General features: G+C 48.9%; 2 protein-coding genes across 6 annotated transcripts in view; one reads left to right on the top strand and one right to left on the bottom strand.

The window, feature by feature from the left end:
• SUFU (SUFU negative regulator of hedgehog signaling) overlaps positions 1 to 2,769 on the bottom strand; it is a 125,117-nt gene extending 122,348 nt beyond the window's left edge. Inside the window, exon 1 of one of the 5 annotated variants that reach the window (XM_043597386.1) lies at positions 2,360 to 2,769. In XM_043597386.1, the coding sequence (XP_043453321.1) occupies positions 2,360 to 2,541 (182 nt within the window). In that variant the 5' untranslated portion in view covers positions 2,542 to 2,769. The remainder of the gene's footprint in view (positions 1 to 2,359) is intronic. The other 4 variants (XM_043597388.1, XM_043597389.1, XM_043597390.1 and 1 more) reach the window with 4 other exon arrangements.
• Positions 2,770 to 4,635: 1,866 nt separating this feature from the next.
• Positions 4,636 to 21,297, top strand: ACTR1A (actin related protein 1A). The gene is made up of 11 exons (XM_043597384.1): positions 4,636 to 4,844; positions 13,014 to 13,078; positions 13,560 to 13,635; positions 14,379 to 14,504; positions 15,361 to 15,485; positions 16,918 to 17,134; positions 17,886 to 17,978; positions 18,338 to 18,512; positions 18,614 to 18,675; positions 19,287 to 19,327; positions 19,501 to 21,297. Exons 1-11 carry the CDS (start codon positions 4,797 to 4,799, stop codon positions 19,601 to 19,603), a joined length of 1,131 nt encoding a protein of 376 aa, XP_043453319.1. The 5' UTR covers positions 4,636 to 4,796; the 3' UTR covers positions 19,604 to 21,297.
• The last annotated feature ends 1,254 nt before the right edge of the window (positions 21,298 to 22,551 follow it).

The following is a 22,551-nucleotide window of genomic DNA, read 5'->3' as shown; positions in this document are numbered from 1 at the left end:
TGCATTTGAGCTGCCTTGGACATCTGACTGTTTCACAGACTGCAAAAACTCTGCCTGCCCCTGGGACATTGATGGAGTGCACTTTGCAATTGGGATCATATGCTGAAGGAACACTAATGATCAAATAAAATACATGTTACATGTGATCCCAGCACGTGTGCCAGTATCATGCAATTTAAATACTATTTAAAACTAGTAGGTCTGGTTTCATCCTCCTTTGTCAGGGTATTACTTGCCTTTATAGAAATCCCTATTCTCTGCTAGGAAATGCTGAGTTATTTATAGAACTTGTAAGACAGTTGCTACAAATAGCTAAGAATATGAACTGAGTGGATCAGGAAAGGGGACAAATCTCTGTGTCTTCCCTTAACTGTGATTTGGCCAAATCATGAGACTATTTCCACAACCAGTTGGATACAGAAAAGTTTGCTAGGGAAAGGAGGAAACAAAAGGGCAGCTATCCCGAGAAGAACCACATGGTAGTTGCAGAACCCCAGAACAGATGGGAGTGCCTACAGGCTCCGTATCTGCTTGGGTTTCCTGCTGCAAATTCCCAATCTTGCTCCTTCTTCAGCCTAGGTCCATCCAGCAACAAGTAGAAAAGGGTATCTGCAGTTCCATACTCTATCTGCCACACCCCTGCAGCCCTCTTTCTGGCCAAGTCTCTCAGAGGATATAGCATCACGTAATGAGGCTTTATCTTAAAACTATAACTGCAGGGAATAACCAAGAGTCAGACAAAATTAACCTTGTCCCAAGCACAGAGTGTTCTGTTCTTACTCATAAACCTGATGGGAAACAGATGAGTATATAGAAAATAATCACATTTTGCACTTAGAAAAAGATATTATCCAAGGACCCAGAGAATCCCTTGATGCTCTTCCTTGAACTTACTTCCTTGAACACCTAACTACACCCCACAAGGCAGTTGCAGGACTGTAGTGACTCCAGGTCACTCCATGCTGTCAGCCTCTTTACATCCTCCTACTGACACACGGAACTGGCCTCAGCCCTAGCCAGTCTAGTTTCTGCCACCTCCAGATGAAGTTAAGAGGTTATCCTGGAGAAGACTCAGCCCTAAAGGGAGAGGTAACCAGCAAAGACATCCATTCTATCAACCTCCCTCTTTGGGTCTACCTGCCCCGTTGGCCACATTCCAAGCTGCTTCCTGAAGAGACAGTCTTTCAGGACTCAATGAAGGGGATCATCTAACACAATGCATGAATGCGGTTCTGGACAGATTCAACCAATTCCTCAGTCAATTTGGTCCAGAAAGACCATGAAGACAGGCTCTTTGTCGGAGTCCCTGTAACACCTGTTTTGCCCAGAGGCTGCAGAAAGAGAAGGTTGCAAACAGGAATGGGAAACAAGAAAGGACCATTCCTACCCCAAGGACAGCCCTTCTGTATACAGGTCTGATCTTAACAGAGCCACTTGAGGGTTACTCTCTGCTTCCCTTAGAGACTACAGCCTAAATCCTGAAGTTTGTGGACAGGAAGCTCCTCTTAACATCTTAACTGCACTTCTTTCCTCCGTGTCAACGTCCCAGGTTTTCATTTTTTACTGTGGTCCCCTTCAATCCCAAACCATGGCTCTCCCGGATCCTGCCTCTGCTCCAGTCAATGTCCTAAAGCAAAGCGGCTGCAGAGCTAGAGGCAGCTCTGCTTGAAGAAAGAGAACCGTGCCGAGTAAGCAGAAAGTTTATCGAGAAAACTTGCTCCGTGAAACTTCAAACGCGAAAGCACGGCACCGATCTGACATCTGAGCTCACTGGGAAGGTATCAAAAGAGACCTCCTCCTCCTCCTCTCTTCACCAACACAACTCTCGAAACTTGCTCCCCCTCTTAACCTACGGGAGAGCCGGGGTTCCCAGAGCCGCCCCTACCCTGTGCAGTCTCGAGCCCTCTGAGCTCCGCCAGCCGCACTCCTCCAAAGCCCTCTCCTATGCTCCCCAGGCCCCGCCTCGCCTCCCCCAGCCCACTTCAGCCGCCCCCCGCCCCCGGCTTCCCCTCGCCCACTAATGACCCCCTACAGGCGCCCCCTCCTTTCACCACGTTTACAGTTCCCTCTCTCCTGTCGCCCCCCCCTCCTACACACACCCCCAACTCACTCTATTCTCCTAATCCTAGTTAACCCTTCATCCTCCCTCGTTAACCCTTCGCTACCCACTGGCTCCGTTAACCCCTTTGTCCCCATTCTCAACTTGAGCCTTAACTCCTTCCCTCGCAGCAGGACGCCCTCCTTCTAAGTGCTTTAACCATTCTTCTCCACCTCCTTCTCCCCAGCAAATGACTTCGCCCTCGGCGCTCTAACCCTTCCCATCCCGCCCCTGTCCTTCTCCCCGCGGCCCAGAGCATACCAGTACTTGACGATAGCGGTAACCTGGAGCGGGTTCGGCTGGTCAGGGTAAAGACGGCGGCACTCTCCGTAGATGGCGTGCAGTCCCGGGGGGAAGAGCGAGGCGAAGGCCGGGGGCGCATTAGGGCCAGGGGCCGGGGGCGCGGTGGGGCCGGGGGCGCCGCTAGGCCGCAGCTCCGCCATCCGGGCGCGTAAGGGCGCTGGGGGGACCGGGGAGGGTGGACCAAAGGGAGAGCACTGACGCGCCAGCAGGCGGACTCCGTGGGTGCGACTCCCCGAGGCGATGGGGGCTGCAGCGAGGTCTAGGCTCCGCGCCTGCGCACCGCGCACAGTCTGCCCAGGCCGTCGCCGCCGCAGAGACGGCCAGAGGGTGCCTCGGGGGCCGCGGGGCGCTCAAAAGGGCGGGGCGTCGGAGCGCCCTATTCCGGCATCCATTGGCTAGTGTCTGTGCCAGTCACAGGTGGGGAAGGCGTGACTTGACAATAGGTCCCGCCTCCTTCTCCTTGTGTTGGGGCGTCCCAAGGCTCTTGGCCTCCCCCTAGTGTTAGGAGGAACCCAGGTTTAAATAGAGATGTTGCGGCATCCTGAGGTGCTAGGGTCCCACTAAAGCAGTGGGAAGTGCGCCGCCAAAGAGTTTGTCACTATTCCGACATGATGCTAACAAGAATTTAAACATAAATCTGACAATAATGGATTGATTCATTCACTCCTTAGTGTGGCATTAGTTTTAACAGATTATAAATCTGAATGTTTCCTACCGTCTTTGAATGTCCTTCTGACATTCTTACTGACTGACACTAACACCGCCAAATTCAGGAGTCCTATGTTGAAATACTTATTTTGGAGTCCTGTTAAAAGTGGCAAGAGTTAGTTAAACTAGGATCAATTTAAAAGACTTGGTAATTTTTTTTAAGTTTGAGAGAGAAAAAGAGAGAGAGAGGGTGAGAGAGCACGTGAGCAGGGTAGGGGCAGAGAGAGACAGAGAGAGAGAGAGAGAAGATCCCAAGCAGATTCCCAAGAGAATCTCCACTGACAGCGTGGAGTCCTATGCAGGGCTGGAACTCAGGAACGGTGAGATCAGAACCTGAGCCAAAAACGAGTCAGACGCTTAACCGCTTAACCGCTTAACCAGGCGCACCAAAACTTGGCAATTTTTTTGATAAATGCTTTTAGTGATGACAATCTCTTCTTTGTTCTGTTTTATGCAGATGTATGCAGATTGCCTTGAGGAACACCAAAATTCGTTATCTACTATGGATCTGCTCTTTCCCATTACCTTTGACTTTCTGTAACTGGGAGAAGTTTTAAAAAGATTTTATTTTTTAAGTGATCTCTACACCCACTGTGGGGCTGGAACTTACAACCCCCAGATCAAGAGTCATATACCCCACCAATTGAGCCAGTCAGGCATCTCTGGGAGAATTTTTAGTTCCTAAGGCACCGGGTTGAGAATTACTTTCCTGTGTACAGTAAGGAATTCCAAGAGAAAGGAATAGAAAGAAGTCCTGATTACCAGTGCTATTGACTAAAGGGTTCTTGCAATTTGAAGGGGGGGGGGGTGCCTAATCTGGAGAAAAATGCATTGGTGTCATTTGAAAGCAGTGACACAAAACTTCTCTTCACCTCCATTTTCTCATTCCTCAATGTCAATTCTAATTCCCCATGAAAAATAGAGATATTAAAGCAGTTCCTGAAGCTATTAAATGAACGATGTTTTAATGAACAAAAGATCATCTGTACCCGTAGTTACAAATGCCAGTCTTCAGACCAATGTTAACCTGTTGCAAAGTCTACACCTACCCAGGAATAAATGTGAAAAGAAGCAAAAAATGTGCCGGTTTTTTCCAAAAAGCAAATTTTATAAAATGCGTTTTCTTTTGTTCTGAGAGTATGTCCTCCTTCCCCGTGTGCGTGTATTAAATGTTCCTTTATTAGAATGTGATGCTGATAAATGTTTATTAATGTCTTATTGACCCAAATAAAAACACAGCAATTGTCCAGGAGAACTGGTGGCAGGGACTGACCTGGAAAATCTAAACATCCACGAATTACCGGCCAATTCAAACCCAACTACAGACAAGTACTCCAGAAGACTACATACTTCAGCATGCACTGCGAATCCCTTCAATGGAACTACAGATCCAAGCGTGCAATACAGTCATCTATCTGCGTCCCCGTCTATTCATCGAAGGAGACTACAAAGCCCAGGGTACTGTGCGTCGAAATGCGACGCCCTACTCAAACTAGGCGGGGCTCCAAAGGGGCCTGGCGAGTTAAACCCAGGGGTAAGGCATGCTGGGGGTTGTAGTTCTTCGGAGGCGAGGTCTGGCCGCTCCCTAGCCGCCTTGGACCGGCGGCTAGACTGCGCATGCGTGTCAGTGGCGTTAGCAGCAGACCCGGCTGGCAGTTCCTTCCTCGGAAGGAGATATTCTTCTGCCATGGAGTCCTACGATGTGATCGCCAACCAGCCTGTCGTGATCGACAACGTGAGTTGCATCTTTCCTATCTCTAAAGGGGTTTATGCTCTCTTCCCCAAAGGGATCGCTCCCGGGTTTCGGCCTGGGCCACCGGCTCTTTGTCACTGGCCCAGCCTGTCAGGCGGGTTCAACCGCCGCCACCTCCGTCCTCCCTTCACCCGTAGTCCATAGGCAGGGCGGCTGACCAGCAACCATGGGATGGAGAAGTTTGGGATGGATAAAGGCAAAGGCTGTAGTCCGAGCCGGGTTCTTGGGCCCTTGGCTCGAGGGGCCTTAACCGCTCTGTGAGCGCCCGGCGTCCGCCCCGTCCCCTGTTTCCGATCATTCTATTGGTTGTTCTGGCTGTCCATCTTGGCCGATGACCCCGCCTCTGGGCCTTGCCGGATGAGGGCAGCCCTCCGCAGTGATTGGCTTGCGCCCCTGCCGTTCTTCCGGGCCGCCATAGTAGTTCCTCTCTCTAAGGGGCGGGCGGGTGCCCGAGGGCTGTGGGGATTGGCTTCGGGAACTCACAGCGGTGGGGCCTGACGGGCTGGGGCCCGCCCCCGGGTGGGGAAGGGCTAAGTTTCCTTCGGTCCCCAGCAGGGCGGGTGGCTTGGCGGTGTATATGGGTGGGGCTCGGGAATCTGGTGCCGGAAATGGCCAAAGGATTGCAGTTATTTCTGTGATTATAAATTACAGCGTTATTAAAGATCCAGAAGAAAGAGTGACCAGGCAAGCAGGGAGGTACTATCCTTTTCGGAATGTGGGAAAAAATTACTAAACATATTTGCCAGGTGCTCTAGCACGTACAGGGGGCTTTCACATACATTTGAATTGAAAAATTGGGTGCATAGTTAGGCAGGAAGTTTGATCCTCGTTTTACGAATGAAAAAAAAAAACAAAAACCTGAAGCACGAAGAGGTGAAGTGAACCCAAGGTCGTACAGTGGAGGTGACCTAAAACCAGTGCTTTATCCGCTATTCTTCCTGCTAGTAGCCAACGTATATGCATCAATAGTGACAAACGGAAAGAAACTGAATCCTGCTTTTATTTTGGGCGGAGGGTGACTTTTGTAAAACAACTCAATTTCTACGTTCCACTCAAAGGCTTCATATCGCTGAGATTGGTTGGTACCTTCTGTGCCCCTTGAGGCAAAACTGCCAGTTCTGTCCTAAGCTATCAGATTCATTCTGTTGATCCAGCCTTGAGACCTTAGGCATGTTACAAGGTGCTTTTGTTTGCATCATCTCCTTGAAGCGTCAGCTCTAGTAGGTGGATAGGAATTACTGTCCCCCCGTTTATGCAGAAAAGTGAACCTTAGAGGTTAAATAACAGTCAGTATTGAAGCCACCTGTCTTAGAAGTTGACCCAAGACTCAAACTGAGATCGATCGGATTCCAAGTTCCTCACTTTTTTTTGGGGGGGGGGGGGGGGAGGGTCTCCCTCGCTAGACTGTTAAATGCTTGGAGGAAAAGATGGTATTCCTTAATTTTTTTGTTACTCTCCCCTTCCCGCCCTCCTTCATACACACAGCATCTAGAGCCTATCACCGCTATGTGCTCAATACATGTTTTTTGTTGGATTGATGGGTGGGTGGATGAGTGACCAAATGTCACAGTAACAAAGATGCCCCTAAATAAAGATTTGAGGTGGGGAGAGAAACCTAGTCAGTTGCTGCAGCGGGCTGAGTAGGGGTCCTTGTTAATTGATTTTCAGAGAACACTATTTCTATCTTCAGCCAGTTTATGGGTACTTCATCTGCCTTTTTCTTAATTTTAAAAAGAAAAAAATAGAAATTACCGATTTCCTGTTTCCATCAGCGATGCAGAAGGAGCAGTCTGTCCATCTTATTAGATCCTTTGATTCTGGAATTGTTGGGCAGGAGTTCTGTCTCTAGCCATTTTCCTTAAAGTCAATTAAGCTAATGCTTTTTAGTTTCTCCTTTGTCTCTCTCCATAGTATATTTGAAATACATCATAGTAGTGGTGCATGTTGAGTTTTAAGATTTAAAGAATTGATTTGTCTATTTTCTCTGGGAAAATATTTTTTTATTATGCCAATAATAATGCCAAAAATTGAAGTGGGAGAAATTCTCTCACATTATTATTTTTTTTTTTGATGTTTATTTTTGAGAGAGAGAGACAGAGTACGAATTGGGGAGGTGCAGGGAGAGAGAGGGAGACACAGAATCAGAAGCAGGCTCTAGGCTTCAAGCTGTCAGCACAGAGCCCCACACAGGGCTTGAACCCACAAACCGTGAGATTGTGACCTGAGCTGAAGTCGGTTGCTCAACCAACTGAGCCATCCAGGTGCCCCTCTCCCACATTTTTAGATCTGGGGCCTCAGATAGTTCTTGCTGTTTGACATTTAGAGAGCTTTATTTTGTTTCAAAGTGAAATAAGGATAGGAAAAATAATTTGAAATATTTGAGCCAACTTTATATTATTATGAGAATGGTGTGTATCTAGCAGATTTAACTGCTCCATAGCTTAATACATTGCTACAATTTTATTTCTGGGCCACAGAGAGTATAATTAAAAGAAAGGAGAGGGGCGCCTGGGTGGCGCAGTCGGTTAAGCGTCCGACTTCAGCCAGGTCACGATCTCGCAGTCCGGGAGTTCGAGCCCCGCGTCGGGCTCTGGGCTGATGGCTCAGAGCCTGGAGCCTGTTTCCGATTCTGTGTCTCCCTCTCTCTCTGCCCCTCCCCCGTTCATGCTCTGTCTCTCTCTGTCCCAAAAATAAATAAACGTTGAAAAAAAAATTAAAAAAAAAAAAAAAAAGAAAGGAGAGCAAAGAACAGGAGAAAGAGAGAAGAGGCTCATTATCATTTCACAGCCTTTCTCAGTCTTAAAATAATTGTTGACCACTCCTTTCTACCTATTCTGGCACCAAACCAATTCATCAGAATTTAATGAGGAAAATGGAAGGGGAGGTGTACATACATGTACTTTAACGACAACGATAAACTGATAGGTGTTGTTTTGTTGTTGTTGTTTTTAATTTTTTTTTCAACGTTTATTTATTTTTGGGACAGAGAGAGACAGAGCATGAACGGGGGAGGGGCAGAGAGAGAGGGAGACACAGAATTGGAAACAGGCTCCAGGCTCTGAGCCATCAGCCCAGAGCCCGACGCAGGGCTCAAACTCACGGACTGCGAGATCGTAACCTGGCTGAAGTCGGACGCTTAACCGACTGCGCCACCCAGGCGCCCCCTGATAGGTGTTTTTAAAAACTAAACACAAGTCATTCTTCCCAAAGGTATGTAATGGATAGTAATACAAAAGGAGGGCAGCTCCCAGGCCACATTTTGAGGACTTATTTTTCAGCTCTCTTCTTTTTATTATAGAAAATGTGAAACATAAACAAAAGGACAGGAAGAGTATAACAAATATTCACCTAGCTGTAACAGTTATCAACTTGTGGCTAATCTTTTTTAACTTATTCCCACCTACTTCCCTCTCCCATACTTTTTTTTTTTTTTTTTTTTACTTTTTTTTAATTTATTTTTTAAGTAAGCTCTATGCGCATTGTGGGGCTTGAACTCACAACCCTGAGATCAAAAGTCACATGCTCTACCAACTGAGCCAGCCAGGTGCCCTCTCCCACACTCTTCTAAAGACATAATCAGTATACTACTATCAAACCTAATACAATTCATAATTCCTTAATAACATCAAATATTTTGTCAATGTTCAAATTTTACTGATGGACTCAATTTTATTATTATTATCTTTTTACAATTTGTCATCAGCTCTTGAGACGTACTGATTCACTTAAGTTTAAGAAACACTAGAATTAGCTGAGGAAATGAAGTCACTATATTTATTTTACACTGTCACTTGCAATGTGATATTGACCCCATTGGTTGTACAACAAGCAACAGCAAGAATCCATCCCGTTTGTTGGAAAGGCTGAGAAGAGGTGACTTACAAAGATAGCTCACTGTTCAATTATGTGTATTTTGAGAGCGAAGGATGTGCTTCACACCAACCTAAACACTCTGAGGGTAAAAAAGAAACCAGGTATCATGTGGAGGGGGAAAATATCATGAATTAGTTGCTGGCAATGCCTTGAATAGGAGTTTCAATCTCAGTGCTTGCAGAGGCCAAGCAGGCACACAAAAAGGGGGAGGAAGAGAGTACCTTTAAAGAAGTCTTGAGGAATCTGAAAGGTGCTTTGAGCATGTCTAACCAAAGGGCCAGCTGCTTTTCATTTCCAGCCAGTGGTCCCCATCCAGGAATGCAGGCCCAGTGTTGCCGGATTTTCTGATGTTTCAAGAGAAATCAGAAACACCAAATTTTATATGCAGTCTCTAATTTTTAACTGTTGGAAGTTAACGTAAAAGTAATTCGTGGTCTGCAGAGACGGAAAGTAGTTTAGTGGTTGCCTAGGACTGGTTGGCAGGAGAGGGCAGGTAGGATGGGGTGACTGCTAATGGGTACAGGCTCTGGGATGATGAGGAAGTTCCAAAATAAGATTGTGGTGATGATTATACTACTCTGTGAATATACCACGAACCATTGAGTTATATACCTTAAGTGGGTAAATTATACGGTAGCGAATTTTATTTCAATGAAATTGTTTTCCAAAAAGTACTTTGTGGGCCAAAATATATCTTTATGCCAAAACGAGCGACTAGTGCCCTAGAATCTGAGGCTCCACCTCTCAGCATCCTTTTCCCACTTGTAAGATGGAGACAACTAGCCTCTTTGCCAGCATGTCAAGAATAATCAGGAGTGCTTAGGCTAAAGGTTGCCCAAGCCCCAGGCCCATAGTTAGCAGATAACTGGGAGAGCCTTGCTGAGGGATTTGCTGTCTGTTTACCTGCTTCAGAAAGAGAATGGTCATTGGTGACTGGCCGCAGACTTGAATGCTCAAAAATCAAATATCTATTATGGAACTGCTTTTTCAAGAAGCCTGTGCAAGGCGTTTGTTTACTTGGCTTTGCCAGAGTGAATAACAAAGAAAGTGGCAGCTCATTTGCCAGGTACATAGTTCTTAGTTAACAAATACTATTAAAGAAATTGACAGGGCCTTTTTTATAATCTTTGGTTTGAGCAGAATAGAAGCAGCTCAGCCGCCTCCTCCGTCCCACTCATTCTTTCCCCAGCTGCTGGCCTAGCAGGCCAGCTCTTGGGACTGCAGGGACAAGCCGGGTCTGGCTCCACCTTGTGCATCATTCCCAATGCTGCCTCCACCTATCGAGCACCACCTCTGCCTGGGGCTTCTGGCATTCCAGCTGCTGGTTCAGGTTCCATATTTTAGGCTTCATCTGCCAATCGTTTGAGCTTGGATTTAATTTTAGGCAGCCAGCATCTATTTGAGTACCCTCAAATGCCAGATACTGCTGATATAGAAAGTCTCTGAGCTTGAGGACCTTGGGCTGAAAACAGGCAAAAATGGAAACCATAAACTCGAATAGAAGGCAGAAGGAAGGGGCGCCTGGGTGACTTAGTCGGCTAAGTGTCTAACTCTCGATTTTGGCTCAGGCCATGTTCTCATGCATTCGTGAGATCAAGCCCCACATCTGGCTCTGCCCTGACAGCCCAGAGCCTACCTGGGACTCTCTCTCCCTCTCCCGCTGTCCCTCCGCCTCCCCCTCCCTGCCCCAGTGCGCTCCAACACGCATGCTCTCTCTCAAAATAAACCTTAAATAAAAATAAACATTGGGGCACCTGGGTGGCACAGTCGGTTAAGCGTCTGACTTCAGCCAGGTCACGATCTCGCGGTCCGTGAGTTCGAGCCCCGCATCGGGCTCTGGACTGATGGCTCAGAGCCTGGAGCCTGTTTCCGATTCTGTGTCTCCCTCTCTCTCTGCCCCTCCCCCGTTCATGCTCTGTCTCTCTCTGTCCCAAAAATAAATAAAAAACGTTGAAAAAAAAATTTTTTTTTAAAAAGAGAAAAAAAATAAAAATAAACATTAAAAACAATAAATACAGCAGAAGGAAATGTAGACTACCTTGTGGTATTGTGGTACAGGTAATGGTGATTCTGTGAAATAATAGGAAGAGGATAGTTAATTCCAACGGGATTATTCTTCATGAGGAAGGCGATGATATTTGAACTGGGTCTTTATACTCTCTTGCTAGGAGGGCCAGAGAGAAAGAAATGAACCTAGTATCTTCATTTGCCTTAATTTACTCAGACTCTAGTCTGATTTTGCTATTAAACTCACAATTAAATAGCCAGGAAAATCGTCTCTTCAAAATATCTCGAGTCTGAAATGTAGGTCTCATCTTTACCTTTCTTGTTTTCAACCTCTGCCAGGAGGTCCAATTAGTCTGTTGGCATCACCACACCCAGGTGAAGGCAGTGAACAATTACTGGAAGCGTGAGCCAACAAGTGCCCGGAGTTCTGTACAGTGTTGTGCGCACTACCCATGCCACCGTCCCAGAGCCCGCAGGCTGCGGTACGATGGTTCTCCCTCCTTCCCAGTCTCTCAGCTCAGTTTACAGCTGCACCTTTTCCAGGCTCCTTGCTGTCCTGCCCAGGCCGATGAGTTTGCACATTGTCTCCTGTTTTTTCTGTTGGCAGAGGTTCCTGCTGTCTTAGAGAACTGGCATTCCCTATCCTTCAGCCACCTCATCCTCTCTGTTTTGCCAGAGTCAGGCACCAGAATGGCCTATCTACCCGCCCCCCCCCCTGCCCCCACTTCTCCTATAGAAGAGCAGGAATAAGAGACAGAGAGGGAACCAGGGATATTGCAGGAAAGCCTTTGGTGCAAAGATAACCTTGGCTATTTAGCATCTCCTGATGTGTTTACTGCTTGCCGCGTGGGTTTGGAAATACCGCTCTCTGCCCCAGGAGAAGTGGTTAACAGGCAGCAGGAAAAGGCTTGCCCCTATTACATGTGCAGCTGCAAACCGTGTTGGGGTAGAAGGGTGAGCATATTGGGTGTAGTGGTGCAAGAGTTAAGAAGGAAGAAGACAGGCTATATTTGCAAGCAGTAGCAAACCTCGACATCTGTCCTGCACAGAGTTGGTATCTGTATCTAGAGTCCCTGTTTACTTTGGTTGGGCCCCAGGAGATACCAGAGATGGTGGTGGGGAAGTCACTCTCTTCCCCACCCGACTTACCAAGTATTGGAGCAGCAGGATTGTAATGTGGGGTCTCTTTGTAGCTGATGCTTTAGAACTTCCCTGCTCTTTACAATCAGGAGACCAGTGAGTAAAACAGAGCATAATAAAAACAAAAAACAAAAAGCAACCACAATCCTCCAATAAAGCATAGAGGTTTGCCCCTGCAGTAAGAACCAGACAACATGTGCTCCATTGGAGTCAGCTTCAAGCATGGCAGTGTTCCATGGTGGTGTCTGTCATAGAGACCCTGAAGGGCAGGGAGAGTTCAGGCTTGAGCTGGGAAAGTAGGTTAACAGCGTCATGGTGGTTTAACAGAATCACGCGTTCTTCCCACCTTGGTTATGTTCCTGAACTTGGCTGCTCTGGTGCTTCTAGGTACTTTTCTCTTCTCTCCTCAGGTTTTCTCTTTTTCTTCCCTGTGTTAATAGTATTTTTTTACGTTTATTTTTGAGAGAGAGTGAGCATGCACATGGGGGAGGGGCAGGGAGAGAGGAGGACAGAGGCTCTGAAGCAGGCTCCGCACTGACAGCAGAGCACCTGATGTGGGGCTTGAACTCATGAACAGCAAGATCACGACCTGAGCCGAAGTTGGACTGAGCCACCCAGGGGCCCCAATATATTTTCAATTCCAGAAGTAAAGCATATTCAATGTAGAAAAGTCAAAGAATACAAAAAAAAAAAAAAATCAAATAATACTTTGAGTGTGCAGTGAAAGCTCTCCTCCCCGTCCCTAGTCCCACTTCCCTCCTGGTGACACGTGTTCCCTCTATAAATGCTCATACAGATGGATATACTATACGCAGATAGAAGGTCGTCTCTGTTAAATAAAAATGGAACCAGGGGTGCCTGGGTGGCTCAGTTGAGGGAATGACTCTTGATTTCGGCTCAGGTCATGATCTCACAGTTTTGTGAGTTTGAGCCCAATGTCAGGCTCTATGCTGACAGTGTGGGGCCCACTTAGGATTCTCTCTCTCCCTCTCTCTCTCTCTCAAACAAACAAACTTGAAATAAATAAATAAATAATAAAAAATGGAACCATATTATACATATTGTATGATATATATCTCCTCTTGTTTTTGTCATACTTCTGACTTTTCTTTGTCTCTCCTCTCTCCTCAGGGATCCGGTGTGATTAAAGCTGGTTTTGCTGGTGATCAGATTCCCAAATATTGCTTTCCAAACTAGTAAGTAATTGTGTACCTCAGTCAGAAGCTTGAGAGGTATGTGTTGCCTGGCCGGCTCCGTTGGTGGAGCACGCGACCCTTTATCTCAGGGTTGTGGGTTCGAGCCCCACATTGGTATGGAAATTACTTAAAAAATAAATAAAATCCTTAAAAAAAAAAAAAAGCAGCAGCAGCTTGGGAGGCTTGTCAGCCTTGTTATGGGGTCAGCCCTCTACCTTTTGGAGAGAAGGGATCTCTCGTTTAGGTCAGAAATTTGAAATAATACACAAAAAACTTAAAATAATACATGTTCATTGTAGAAATTGCAGGAAATGCAGAAAAGTAGAAAGAAGAAAGTCAAAATCAACTGCAACCTCACTCCTCAGAGATAAACACAGTAGAACTGAGTCCAGCTCTTCCTGTCTAAACATACACATCTGCACATCCTTCCTGTGTTATGTCATGAAAGGAAAAGTGACGGTCCCCCTGATCTCTTTTATAGTGTGGGCAGACCCAAACACGTTCGTGTCATGGCCGGAGCCCTGGAAGGTGACATCTTCATTGGCCCCAAAGCCGAGGTAATTCCCAGTCCTACTGTAGAAGCCTCAAGCCAACAGAGGACCTTCATTATTCCCAACATGGGCAGTGTCCCAGCAGTGGGACAGCCATGAGTAAAAGGAGCAATTTCCTCTTAAATCCCCCTTTGGTCCTCTCATCCTAGGTCTGATTGGTTCATTTCTCTCAGGAGCAGCCTCTGGTTTTGGAGAGGAAATATCTGGAAACCCACTTTGGGAAATAGAAACCAGTCTAGAAAATAGGGCTTTTGCTTTCCTTCTGTATTCTGTCACTACCTTGCCAATGATGAGATTAGCTAGCTTGGTTCTTTTTTTGGCAAAAGGGATTCAGGGGGATATCCTAGCTGGGATACCCTGGGGATGAGTTAATTAGTATAGTTTGGCAGAGCCCTGGGGCAGCCTCTGGATACGGAACAACAGAATCATTGTTGCCAGCCTGGGCTGCAAGTGCTGATGCCCAGAGGTGGGAGCCAGGAGATTGTGTCCTGGGATCAGGCAATGAGAAGGGTGCCTCCTGTCACTTGCCATAAGGGCACCCAGGGCCCAGGGAAATGCAGAAGCCCTCTGCTTTGCCAGCTAATCAGGCAGTGAGAACAGTTTACAGCATACAGTTTAGAGACTTGGCAAATGGGGGCCTGCCTTTAGCCCTGGCTGAGGACTGTGGGGTGGGAACTCCCTGTGCTGGAAGAGTGGGCCGCCTGGCTGAGAGACTGGCTGCTGCTGTAACTCCTGCTCTCTGCCCCCAGGAACACCGAGGGCTGCTGTCCATCCGCTACCCCATGGAGCACGGCATCGTCAAGGACTGGAACGATATGGAGCGCATCTGGCAATATGTCTATTCTAAGGACCAACTGCAGACTTTCTCAGAGGAGGTGAGGGTCCTATGAGCACGGCACCCATGCACAGTGTGAGAGCTGGGCAGAGCCACTACCCCAAAGAGGAGGAGGAAGAGGAGGAGGAAGGGGAGGAGAAGGAGGAAGGGAGGATAACCGCCAGGAGGGTTTGAGTCTTACCGTGGCACCAGGCCATGTGCTCTTCAGACATGTTTGCATTCAATCTTGAATAGGACACCAGTCCTATGAAATACAGGTAGTATTATCTCCGTTTTACAAACAAGGGAACAGAAAAAACGTTCAGAGAAGCCAAGTAGTCTTTCCAAGATCACCTAGGGAATAAAGTGGTAGAGCTAGGATTCAAACCCATGTCTTTCAGACTCCAGAGCTTATACTCTAACTTCTAAGGAAGAAACTCTCAGCTCAGGAAAACAAAGGAAGGTGTGTCCTAGACATCAGAATTTCCAGGGGAAGGAGATACAACGTCTTTCAAAAATATATTCAATATTTAAATGTAATTTTCTATTTAGAAAAAAAATTTATACTATTTTTTGTATCATAGTAATTCCAAATTTAGAGTTTAGCAAAATCTTCTGGACAATTGGAGATTCACAGTAAATACAGAGGCCAACGTAAGAAACTTGGAGGATAGGGAGGGGAGGAAGGAGGCAGAGGCAAGGACGGAATGAGACTTCAGAGCGAGCGTGAATTTGGAAGGCTGACAAACTGGCTCACGCTGGGGTAGATGGCAGGTCCAGCTTGCCTGTTTTTGGAGGGAGGCTCACAAAGTTCCCCTCGGTTCTCTAGCATACCACACAGGGGCCTCCTGCCCGGGTGCTAATGAGAGGTAGAGATCTCACTTGGCCCTGATTGCCCTCTGGGCATCTTTCACCAGCACCCTGTGCTCCTGACGGAGGCACCTTTAAACCCACGGAAAAACCGCGAACGAGCTGCTGAAGTTTTCTTCGAGACCTTCAATGTTCCAGCCCTTTTCATCTCCATGCAAGCTGTGCTCAGCCTGTGAGTAGCAAGCAGCCTGGCCCCTTGCGGGCAGAATGGAAGCTGCCTCTCCTTTGGGTAGGAAAGGGGGTATGGAGATCTTCTCCCAGTCTCGCTTCTCTTATTCTCTCAGTGGTTTGGTGCCCAAGGCTCTCTGCTGTGCCTGCTGGGAAGGCCACACGCTGCTACAGCTCTTCCTAAAGACCCCTGTAACTTATTGAGATATTTATCCAGTGCCTGTTTATGCCAGACGCTGTGCCAGGCTGGTGACAGAGTTGTGATGAAAACACCACCATGGTCTCCGTCTTCATACGCCTGTCATGCCTGTCCTGCGCCCAGCCTGCCTCACACTAGGGTTAGATCTAGGGCCAAGATTATACACTGGTGAGCTGCAGATGGGATGTGTTTGACCCTAGTGAGCCAGCATTTTAGGTTTACTTATTTATTTTGAGAGAGAGAGTGCATGCATGCGAGCGAGGGAAGGGTAGAAAGAGAGTGGGGAAGAGAGAATCCCAAGCAGGTTCCACGCCCAGCGTAGAGCCCACAGGAGGGCTTGATTTCACGAACCATGAGATCATGACCTGAGCCGAAATCAAGAGTCAGACGCTTCACTAATTGAACCACCCAGGCGCCCAAGCCAGCATTTTAAAATTGGGAGATTTCCAGGGCTCAGTCAGTAGAACATGAAACTCTTGATCTCAGAGTCATGAGTTTAAGCCCTACATTGGGCATGCAGCCTACTTTAAAAAAAGGAGGAGGAGTGGATTTCCTATCAAAATACTAATTTCTGGAAAGATCTGGCAATACTGGGCATGCATTCCTATAGGACAAAAGTCAGCTAGAGCTGAAATAGCCACTGCCATGTTAGGTAGTTTGCAAGTTTGACTTCACCGCAGCCTGCTCTATTCCCTGCTGTCCTCCCAGCACGAGGCAGCGTCAGTTTCTACTTATCAAACATCACGGGTTTTTTCCCTTTGGATCACAGAAATATATGTCTGTACCCTTGTCTTTACCAAAAGAGGAAAAACAAAAAACAAAAAAAACTACGGACCTAGGAGGCCATGTGGGAAAAAAGCAAGTGTTTTGTGGAAGTGAAAATATTCTTATTTTCCTTTCCTACCTGGCCCCTGTAGGCATTTGAGTGTTTTCTTCTTGTCTGGGAAGTAAAAACTGCCCCTGGGCTGGGCCCTGAAGCAGTTGAAGGCTAGGCTGTCTCCTGAGATTGGAAGGCCTCTTCTTCCGGGAGAGGGGAGGGGCTGGGAGAGGCTGGGCTCCTTTCATTCAGGTTTTTCAGGCTTGCTTATGCTTGGACTTAGTACTGTGGCCAGTCTAAGGCCCCTAGAGAAAGGCAGGCTGCAGCTTAGCCTAGCTGACTTTGAATTCTAAAAAAAAGCGAGTGTTTTGCCATAGTAAAGAGGCAGGGGTTAGTGACGATTTGTTCCCTGTGCTGCAGTTATGCCACAGGCAGGACCACAGGTGTGGTGCTGGATTCTGGGGATGGCGTCACACATGCTGTACCCATTTATGAGGGCTTTGCCATGCCCCACTCAATCATGCGCATCGACATTGCTGGCCGAGATGTCTCTCGCTTCCTTCGCCTCTACCTGCGGAAGGAGGGCTATGATTTCCACTCATCTTCTGAGTTTGAGATTGTCAAGGCCATAAAAGAAGTGAGTGCTGCCCCATGGGCCCAGGGATGGGATGGAGAATGGAAACAGGGCAGCCGGGACCTCTGTGACCCGGAGTGAAAAGAGGCCAAGCCCCTGTCTTGCGGGGGGGGGGGGGGGGGGGGGGTGTCCCTAGTCAGGCTCTGTTCTCCCCAGCCAGGCCTCCTGGCTACCCTGTGATCCCAGCTAGGCCCCCCTCACACTGACGGTCACTGTCCCCAAGTGCTGCCATCTTGTGGGAAAAAGGGAGGTGCTGCTCTTTCTTAAGCTGGTGATGGGTGTACCAATGTTCATTATGTTTTTATACCTTATGTCCAAATCAGGTATGTTCTTTTACATCTTTGAAGAAGTCACAATACAGTTTTCCTTTTAAGTAAACCAGATCCTTCTGCCACCCACGGCTCTAGGGAAACCTCTGAGCTGGGTAGACAGGCCCCAGAACCATGAGTAGTGGAAGGAAGAAGAAGCCTAAGTCTAGATTAAAATTGGGTTGTGGTCTCAGACCTGGCTCCAGAGAGCCAGTTTCCACGCCTGCCCACAAGGAAGGTGGAGCAGGTAGGAACTCCTGTCCGAAGTGCCACCCAGTGTAGGCCGACAGGCCACCCTGCCCTGGCTCCAGAACAGCAGCTCTGTGGACCTTTAGGGCAATCACTGTGGAGAGGCTGATATCTGCAGGAGTGCATCCGGCAGCCCTGGGGCTTTGACCAGGTGGGCCTAAGTTTCATGCCTGCCTGACTCCTGCTCGGTTCTGCAGAGAGCCTGCTACCTGTCCATAAACCCGCAGAAGGATGAGACACTAGAGACGGAGAAGGCTCAGTACTACCTGCCCGACGGCAGCACCATTGAGGTAGGCGTGGATCTCCCTTCAGTCGTCCCAGGCTCTCAGAAGCTCTGAGCCCAAATAACTCCCCAGGGGGAGGCTGGAGTCAGACGCACCAGCCCTTTTACACCCTCTGCCTGGAGCACCGGAGCTCTGGAGCAGCACTGTCTCCCGCAGAGCGAGGCGTCAGGAACTTTGCTTCTCCCGTGTAGAGGAGAGGAAGCATCAGGGGCATTTGCCTAGGTCAGGAAGGGGTTCGGAAGAGGGTGGTTCATGTTCTCCATAATCACTTGGGCACAGTATAGTGTGAGCTGCCTCTTCTATTTTCACTCCCAAAGGGACCTCAGCCCTGGTCCCAGCCTCTGAATTTGCTCTCCACCCTACAGATTGGTCCTTCCCGATTCCGGGCACCTGAGCTGCTGTTCAGGCCAGACCTGATTGGAGAGGAGAGTGAGGGCATCCACGAGGTGCTGGTGTTTGCCATCCAGAAGTCGGACATGGACTTGCGGCGCACGCTCTTCTCTAACATCGTCCTCTCAGGAGGCTCCACCCTGTTCAAAGGTTGGTCTTTGCTCTCGGCCCATCTCCAGGAAGTTTCCAGATCTCGCTGGGCCCAGACGCCCAGAGGATTGACATGAGATTCTCCTGTCTTACCCATTCAGGTTTTGGTGACAGGCTACTGAGTGAAGTGAAGAAACTGGCTCCGAAAGACGTGAAGATCAGGGTAGGAGCATGGTGGGGGCTGGCGCTGGGGCTGCGTGGAACCGGGGCTCCCCTCCAAGGCTACACAGTTCCCAGATTCCACACTGACCTTGAGGTCTGCCAGCGGGAAGAACCCATTTTCCCTCTCCTTCCCCACAAAAGGGGGCAGTTCTGAGACCCTGATGTGGCAGGGTGTTAGGCTAAGGGCCCACGTGTGGTCTGTCAGAGAAACTGTAGCATTGGCAGACTGACTCTTGCTGCTCTCGTGACACAGTCCGACATCTTGGTGCCTGTTGAGGGGAGCGAAATGTTGGAGTGTAGTTCCTGCCATGGAGTCTGCTTCCCATCAGCCCCCAGCAAAGCTGGATCTTGGCCCCTGTTAGCACCAGCTTTCCTGGGAGCTGTAGATACTTAGCGCTGCTGGAAATCTGCTTCTCCAGATGAGTGTCAGGTTGGCCACAATACCCCCCAGAGAGCCCACTGGGTCCAGCAGGGACATAAGTGAAAGCCTGTTGTGTGAGACAACACATCCACTGCCATGGGCAGTGGAATGGGCCGTAAGGATGAGCGTTGGGCAGAAAAAGGACAAGGAGGTTGAAAGTCTCAGATTCCTCTTTCCACCCACCTTTTCAGATATCTGCACCTCAAGAGAGACTGTATTCCACATGGATTGGGTGAGTAGTTCTCCTAGGGAATAAGAGTGTGACAGGAAGTGAGGGCATCATTACCCCTCACCAGCCCATCCCTTGAAAGCAGAGCCTCATCTGCTTTGGCTCCACGGGGACTGGCTGGCTCCACGAACACTTCCTCCCTCTCACAACATTCCTTGGGATTCCCTCCACTCCAGGGGCTCTATCCTTGCCTCCCTGGACACCTTTAAGAAGATGTGGGTCTCCAAGAAGGAATATGAAGAAGACGGTGCCCGATCTATCCACAGGAAAACCTTCTAATGTTGGGACATCATCTTCACCTCTCTCTGAAGTTAACTCCACTTTAAAACTCGCTTTCTTGAGTCGGAGTGTTTGCGAGGAACTGCCTGTGTGTGTGAGTGTGTGTGTGAGTGCGTGGATACGAGTGTGTGCGCATATGCGAGTGCCGTGTGGCCCAGGGATCCCAGGGCCCGGAAAGGACGATGAACTACCCATGATGGTGATGGCCTGAGGCCTGGGGTTGACCACTAACTGGCCCCCAACAGGGAAGAGTGCTGGCAGAGGGCCACTTCGTCAGCTGGGCCTTTGGCTGGCTGTGTGGGACTATGTTTACTACCATAGGGAGACAGAGAAGGTAAATCCCGGGAGACCTTGCTGCTGCCCATCCCAGGCTGGGCTAGCCCCACCCCGTCCCACCCCCAGGGTGCCCTGAGGCCCAAGGCAGCCGCTGCCTCCCTTGCTGGGCCTTCTGCTCTTGATGCCAATCAATCATGGACTGAGGACTGGGGCCAGGGTTGAGTTCTGTCTGGTTTTGTTGCAATTTGGGTTCGGGAGTCTGGAAAAGCACTCCAGGAGCTGTTACTGAGACTCTGGGGTCAGGAGACGGCAGGGTCCCCCCAACCTCACCTGGGGACCAGTACCACGCTGGGCATTCAAAGAGGCAGGAGTAGTGCTACTTCTGATTGGTGGCAGAGCGAACACTCCAACCCTCAGCCCCTGTCCAGGGGGGTCTCGGGAGAATTTCAGGAGCCTGTCAGCCCCAGGCCCTGTTACTTGCTTTTCATCCATCCTTGGGCAATGCCATCTTCAGTTTTATTTATTGAAGTGTTTGTTCAGTATGGGACTGGAGAGAGGGAGCTCATCGCCTCCTGCCCACCAGTCACCCTGTTCACACTAATGTTTACAGCACCTCAGTTTAGCATAGCGTCCAGGGCCCCGCCATTCCCTGCTAATGGTGAACCGACAGTATCCGTAGGCCTCGGGCCTATTTAGGATCAGAGGCTACATTCAAAGTCACTACCGCCAGCCTCTTTTTTCCTCTTCCTTTTGCTCACTGCCCTGGAATCAACAGGCTGGTTGCCGGTTAGATTTTCTGAAACAGGAGGTAGAATTGCTCTTTGGCAGAGGCCCCTAGCAAAGGAGGGGTACTGGGGATCCAGTGCTCTTAGGACTAGAGAAAGAGCTGCAATTAACCAGGTTGCCTTTTCCTACTCTAGCTGACCCAGGGGGGTAGGCTGTAGAGAGAAGGCCCCCCACTGGGCTGATTTGTGCCATTTGTAATTTTGGACTTGTCTAGTTAAGGAGGGAGGGGGCCAGACCAGAGTGCCAGGAACTAATGGGCCTAGGCTCATCTCCTCTCCAGTGGGGCCCGGTGCCTACCCTGGACTGGGCTGGCCTAGCAGTGTCCAAAAAGGCTCCTCAGCCCAGATGTGCAAAGCTGGGGCTAGCAGATCTTCACCGGCACCCTCACCTGTGACACCGAGACCCGCCCCAGTCCCAGATTCCAGGCAGCACTCCCCCCATGCCGTCCAACGACCAAAGGCCCTGCCAGGTATGGGCCACAGCAGCAGGTGTGTGTGAAAGCGATGTGGCGACCCGCAGACTGCAGTGTGCTTAACCAGCTCACCTCCCTTCTCTTAGCCCAAGCCTGTCCCTTGCACAAACCACGTTGCCTGGTGGGGCCCAGTGTACTTAAATAAAGTCGTTCCAATAGACCCGGCAGCTGGGCCTCTGTCTCTTGGTGCTGGGTGGGAAGAGAGGAGCTGCAGGCCCTGAATCTGAAGCATGATTGGGCCTCATCTGTCCTCTAGAGGGCACTCTTGTACCAGCAAGACTTATCTAGCTCTCAGCCCAAGTCCCGGCCTGTCAAGTGGATACAGAGAAGATGGTGTTCATGCCAAAAACCCAGGAACTGAGGGTCCCAGCCCTGCACATACACAAAAACCCATGAGACCACCTCGAATGAGGGGAGCAGCTACTGACATCCCTGAAGTCAGAGGCTCTCAAAACTTCCACATGGATGAGAAGCTCAGGAACTTATTAAAATATAGTTCCTGGGGCCTACACTCAGATATTCTGACTAATCAGTTCTCCATTTGAAACCTGTATACTTGGGGGGGCGGGGGTGGTGGTGGCAGGGATTGCCAGGCATTTTACAAACACTAACGTATTTGATCCGACAACCCTACAAAGTGTGTAGGTATTTTTATTATCCACCTTGCAGATGGGGAAATAGAGCCACAGAAAGATTATGTAATTTCCCAAAGCTCTGCTCTTTATTAGCTAGGATATGAACCCAGGCAATACAGCCCTAGAGCCTAAATCTTTAGCCAACTGTATAGATCTTCAAAAACCATTGGCCTTGAGCAGTAAGTAGTTCCCAATCAGGCCAATTTTGCCTGTGGGACACATTTGGTGATGTCTGGAGACATCTGGTTGTCACAACTGGTAGTGAGATGCTACTGGCATCTAGGAGAGGCCAGGGATGCTGTTATAAATATCCATAACAAAGAACTATCTGGCTCCAAGTATCTCTAGGTTGACAAACACTGGCCTAGAGCACAGGGGCATTAGTCACAGGTGCCCAGTAAAATCACAGAGCTTTCCAAAACCCCAGTGCTCAGGCCATACCCCAGATCCATGAAATCCGAATCTGGAGGAACAGAACTCAAGACCTCAGCATTTTTGAGAGCTCCCAGTGACTCCAGGGTTGGGGACCTCAGTCTTGGAAGCAGCTGCTCTTGCTCACCGTGTCTGGCAGTGGTGTATAGGAAAGGCACCGGGACATGACCACAGGCCTCCAAGTCATTTCGCTCCCAAATACCCACGCAGATACGAGTCTGCATGCTTTTCCTGCTCCCTCAGTGAAAAATCTGATGAGGGTGCCCTCCCCCATCACCACCACCAACTCATCGGCAGAAGAACGTTCTCAGGGTACTTTTCCTATTAAGTGAGGAACCCTGTTCCCC

The sequence above is a fragment of the Prionailurus bengalensis genome, chromosome D2, assembly GCF_016509475.1.
Source record: "Prionailurus bengalensis isolate Pbe53 chromosome D2, Fcat_Pben_1.1_paternal_pri, whole genome shotgun sequence".
Classification (NCBI taxonomy): domain Eukaryota; kingdom Metazoa; phylum Chordata; class Mammalia; order Carnivora; family Felidae; genus Prionailurus; species Prionailurus bengalensis.
The sequence above is the reverse complement of the archived record's forward strand: the minus strand, read 5'-3'. Positions and strand labels throughout refer to the sequence as shown.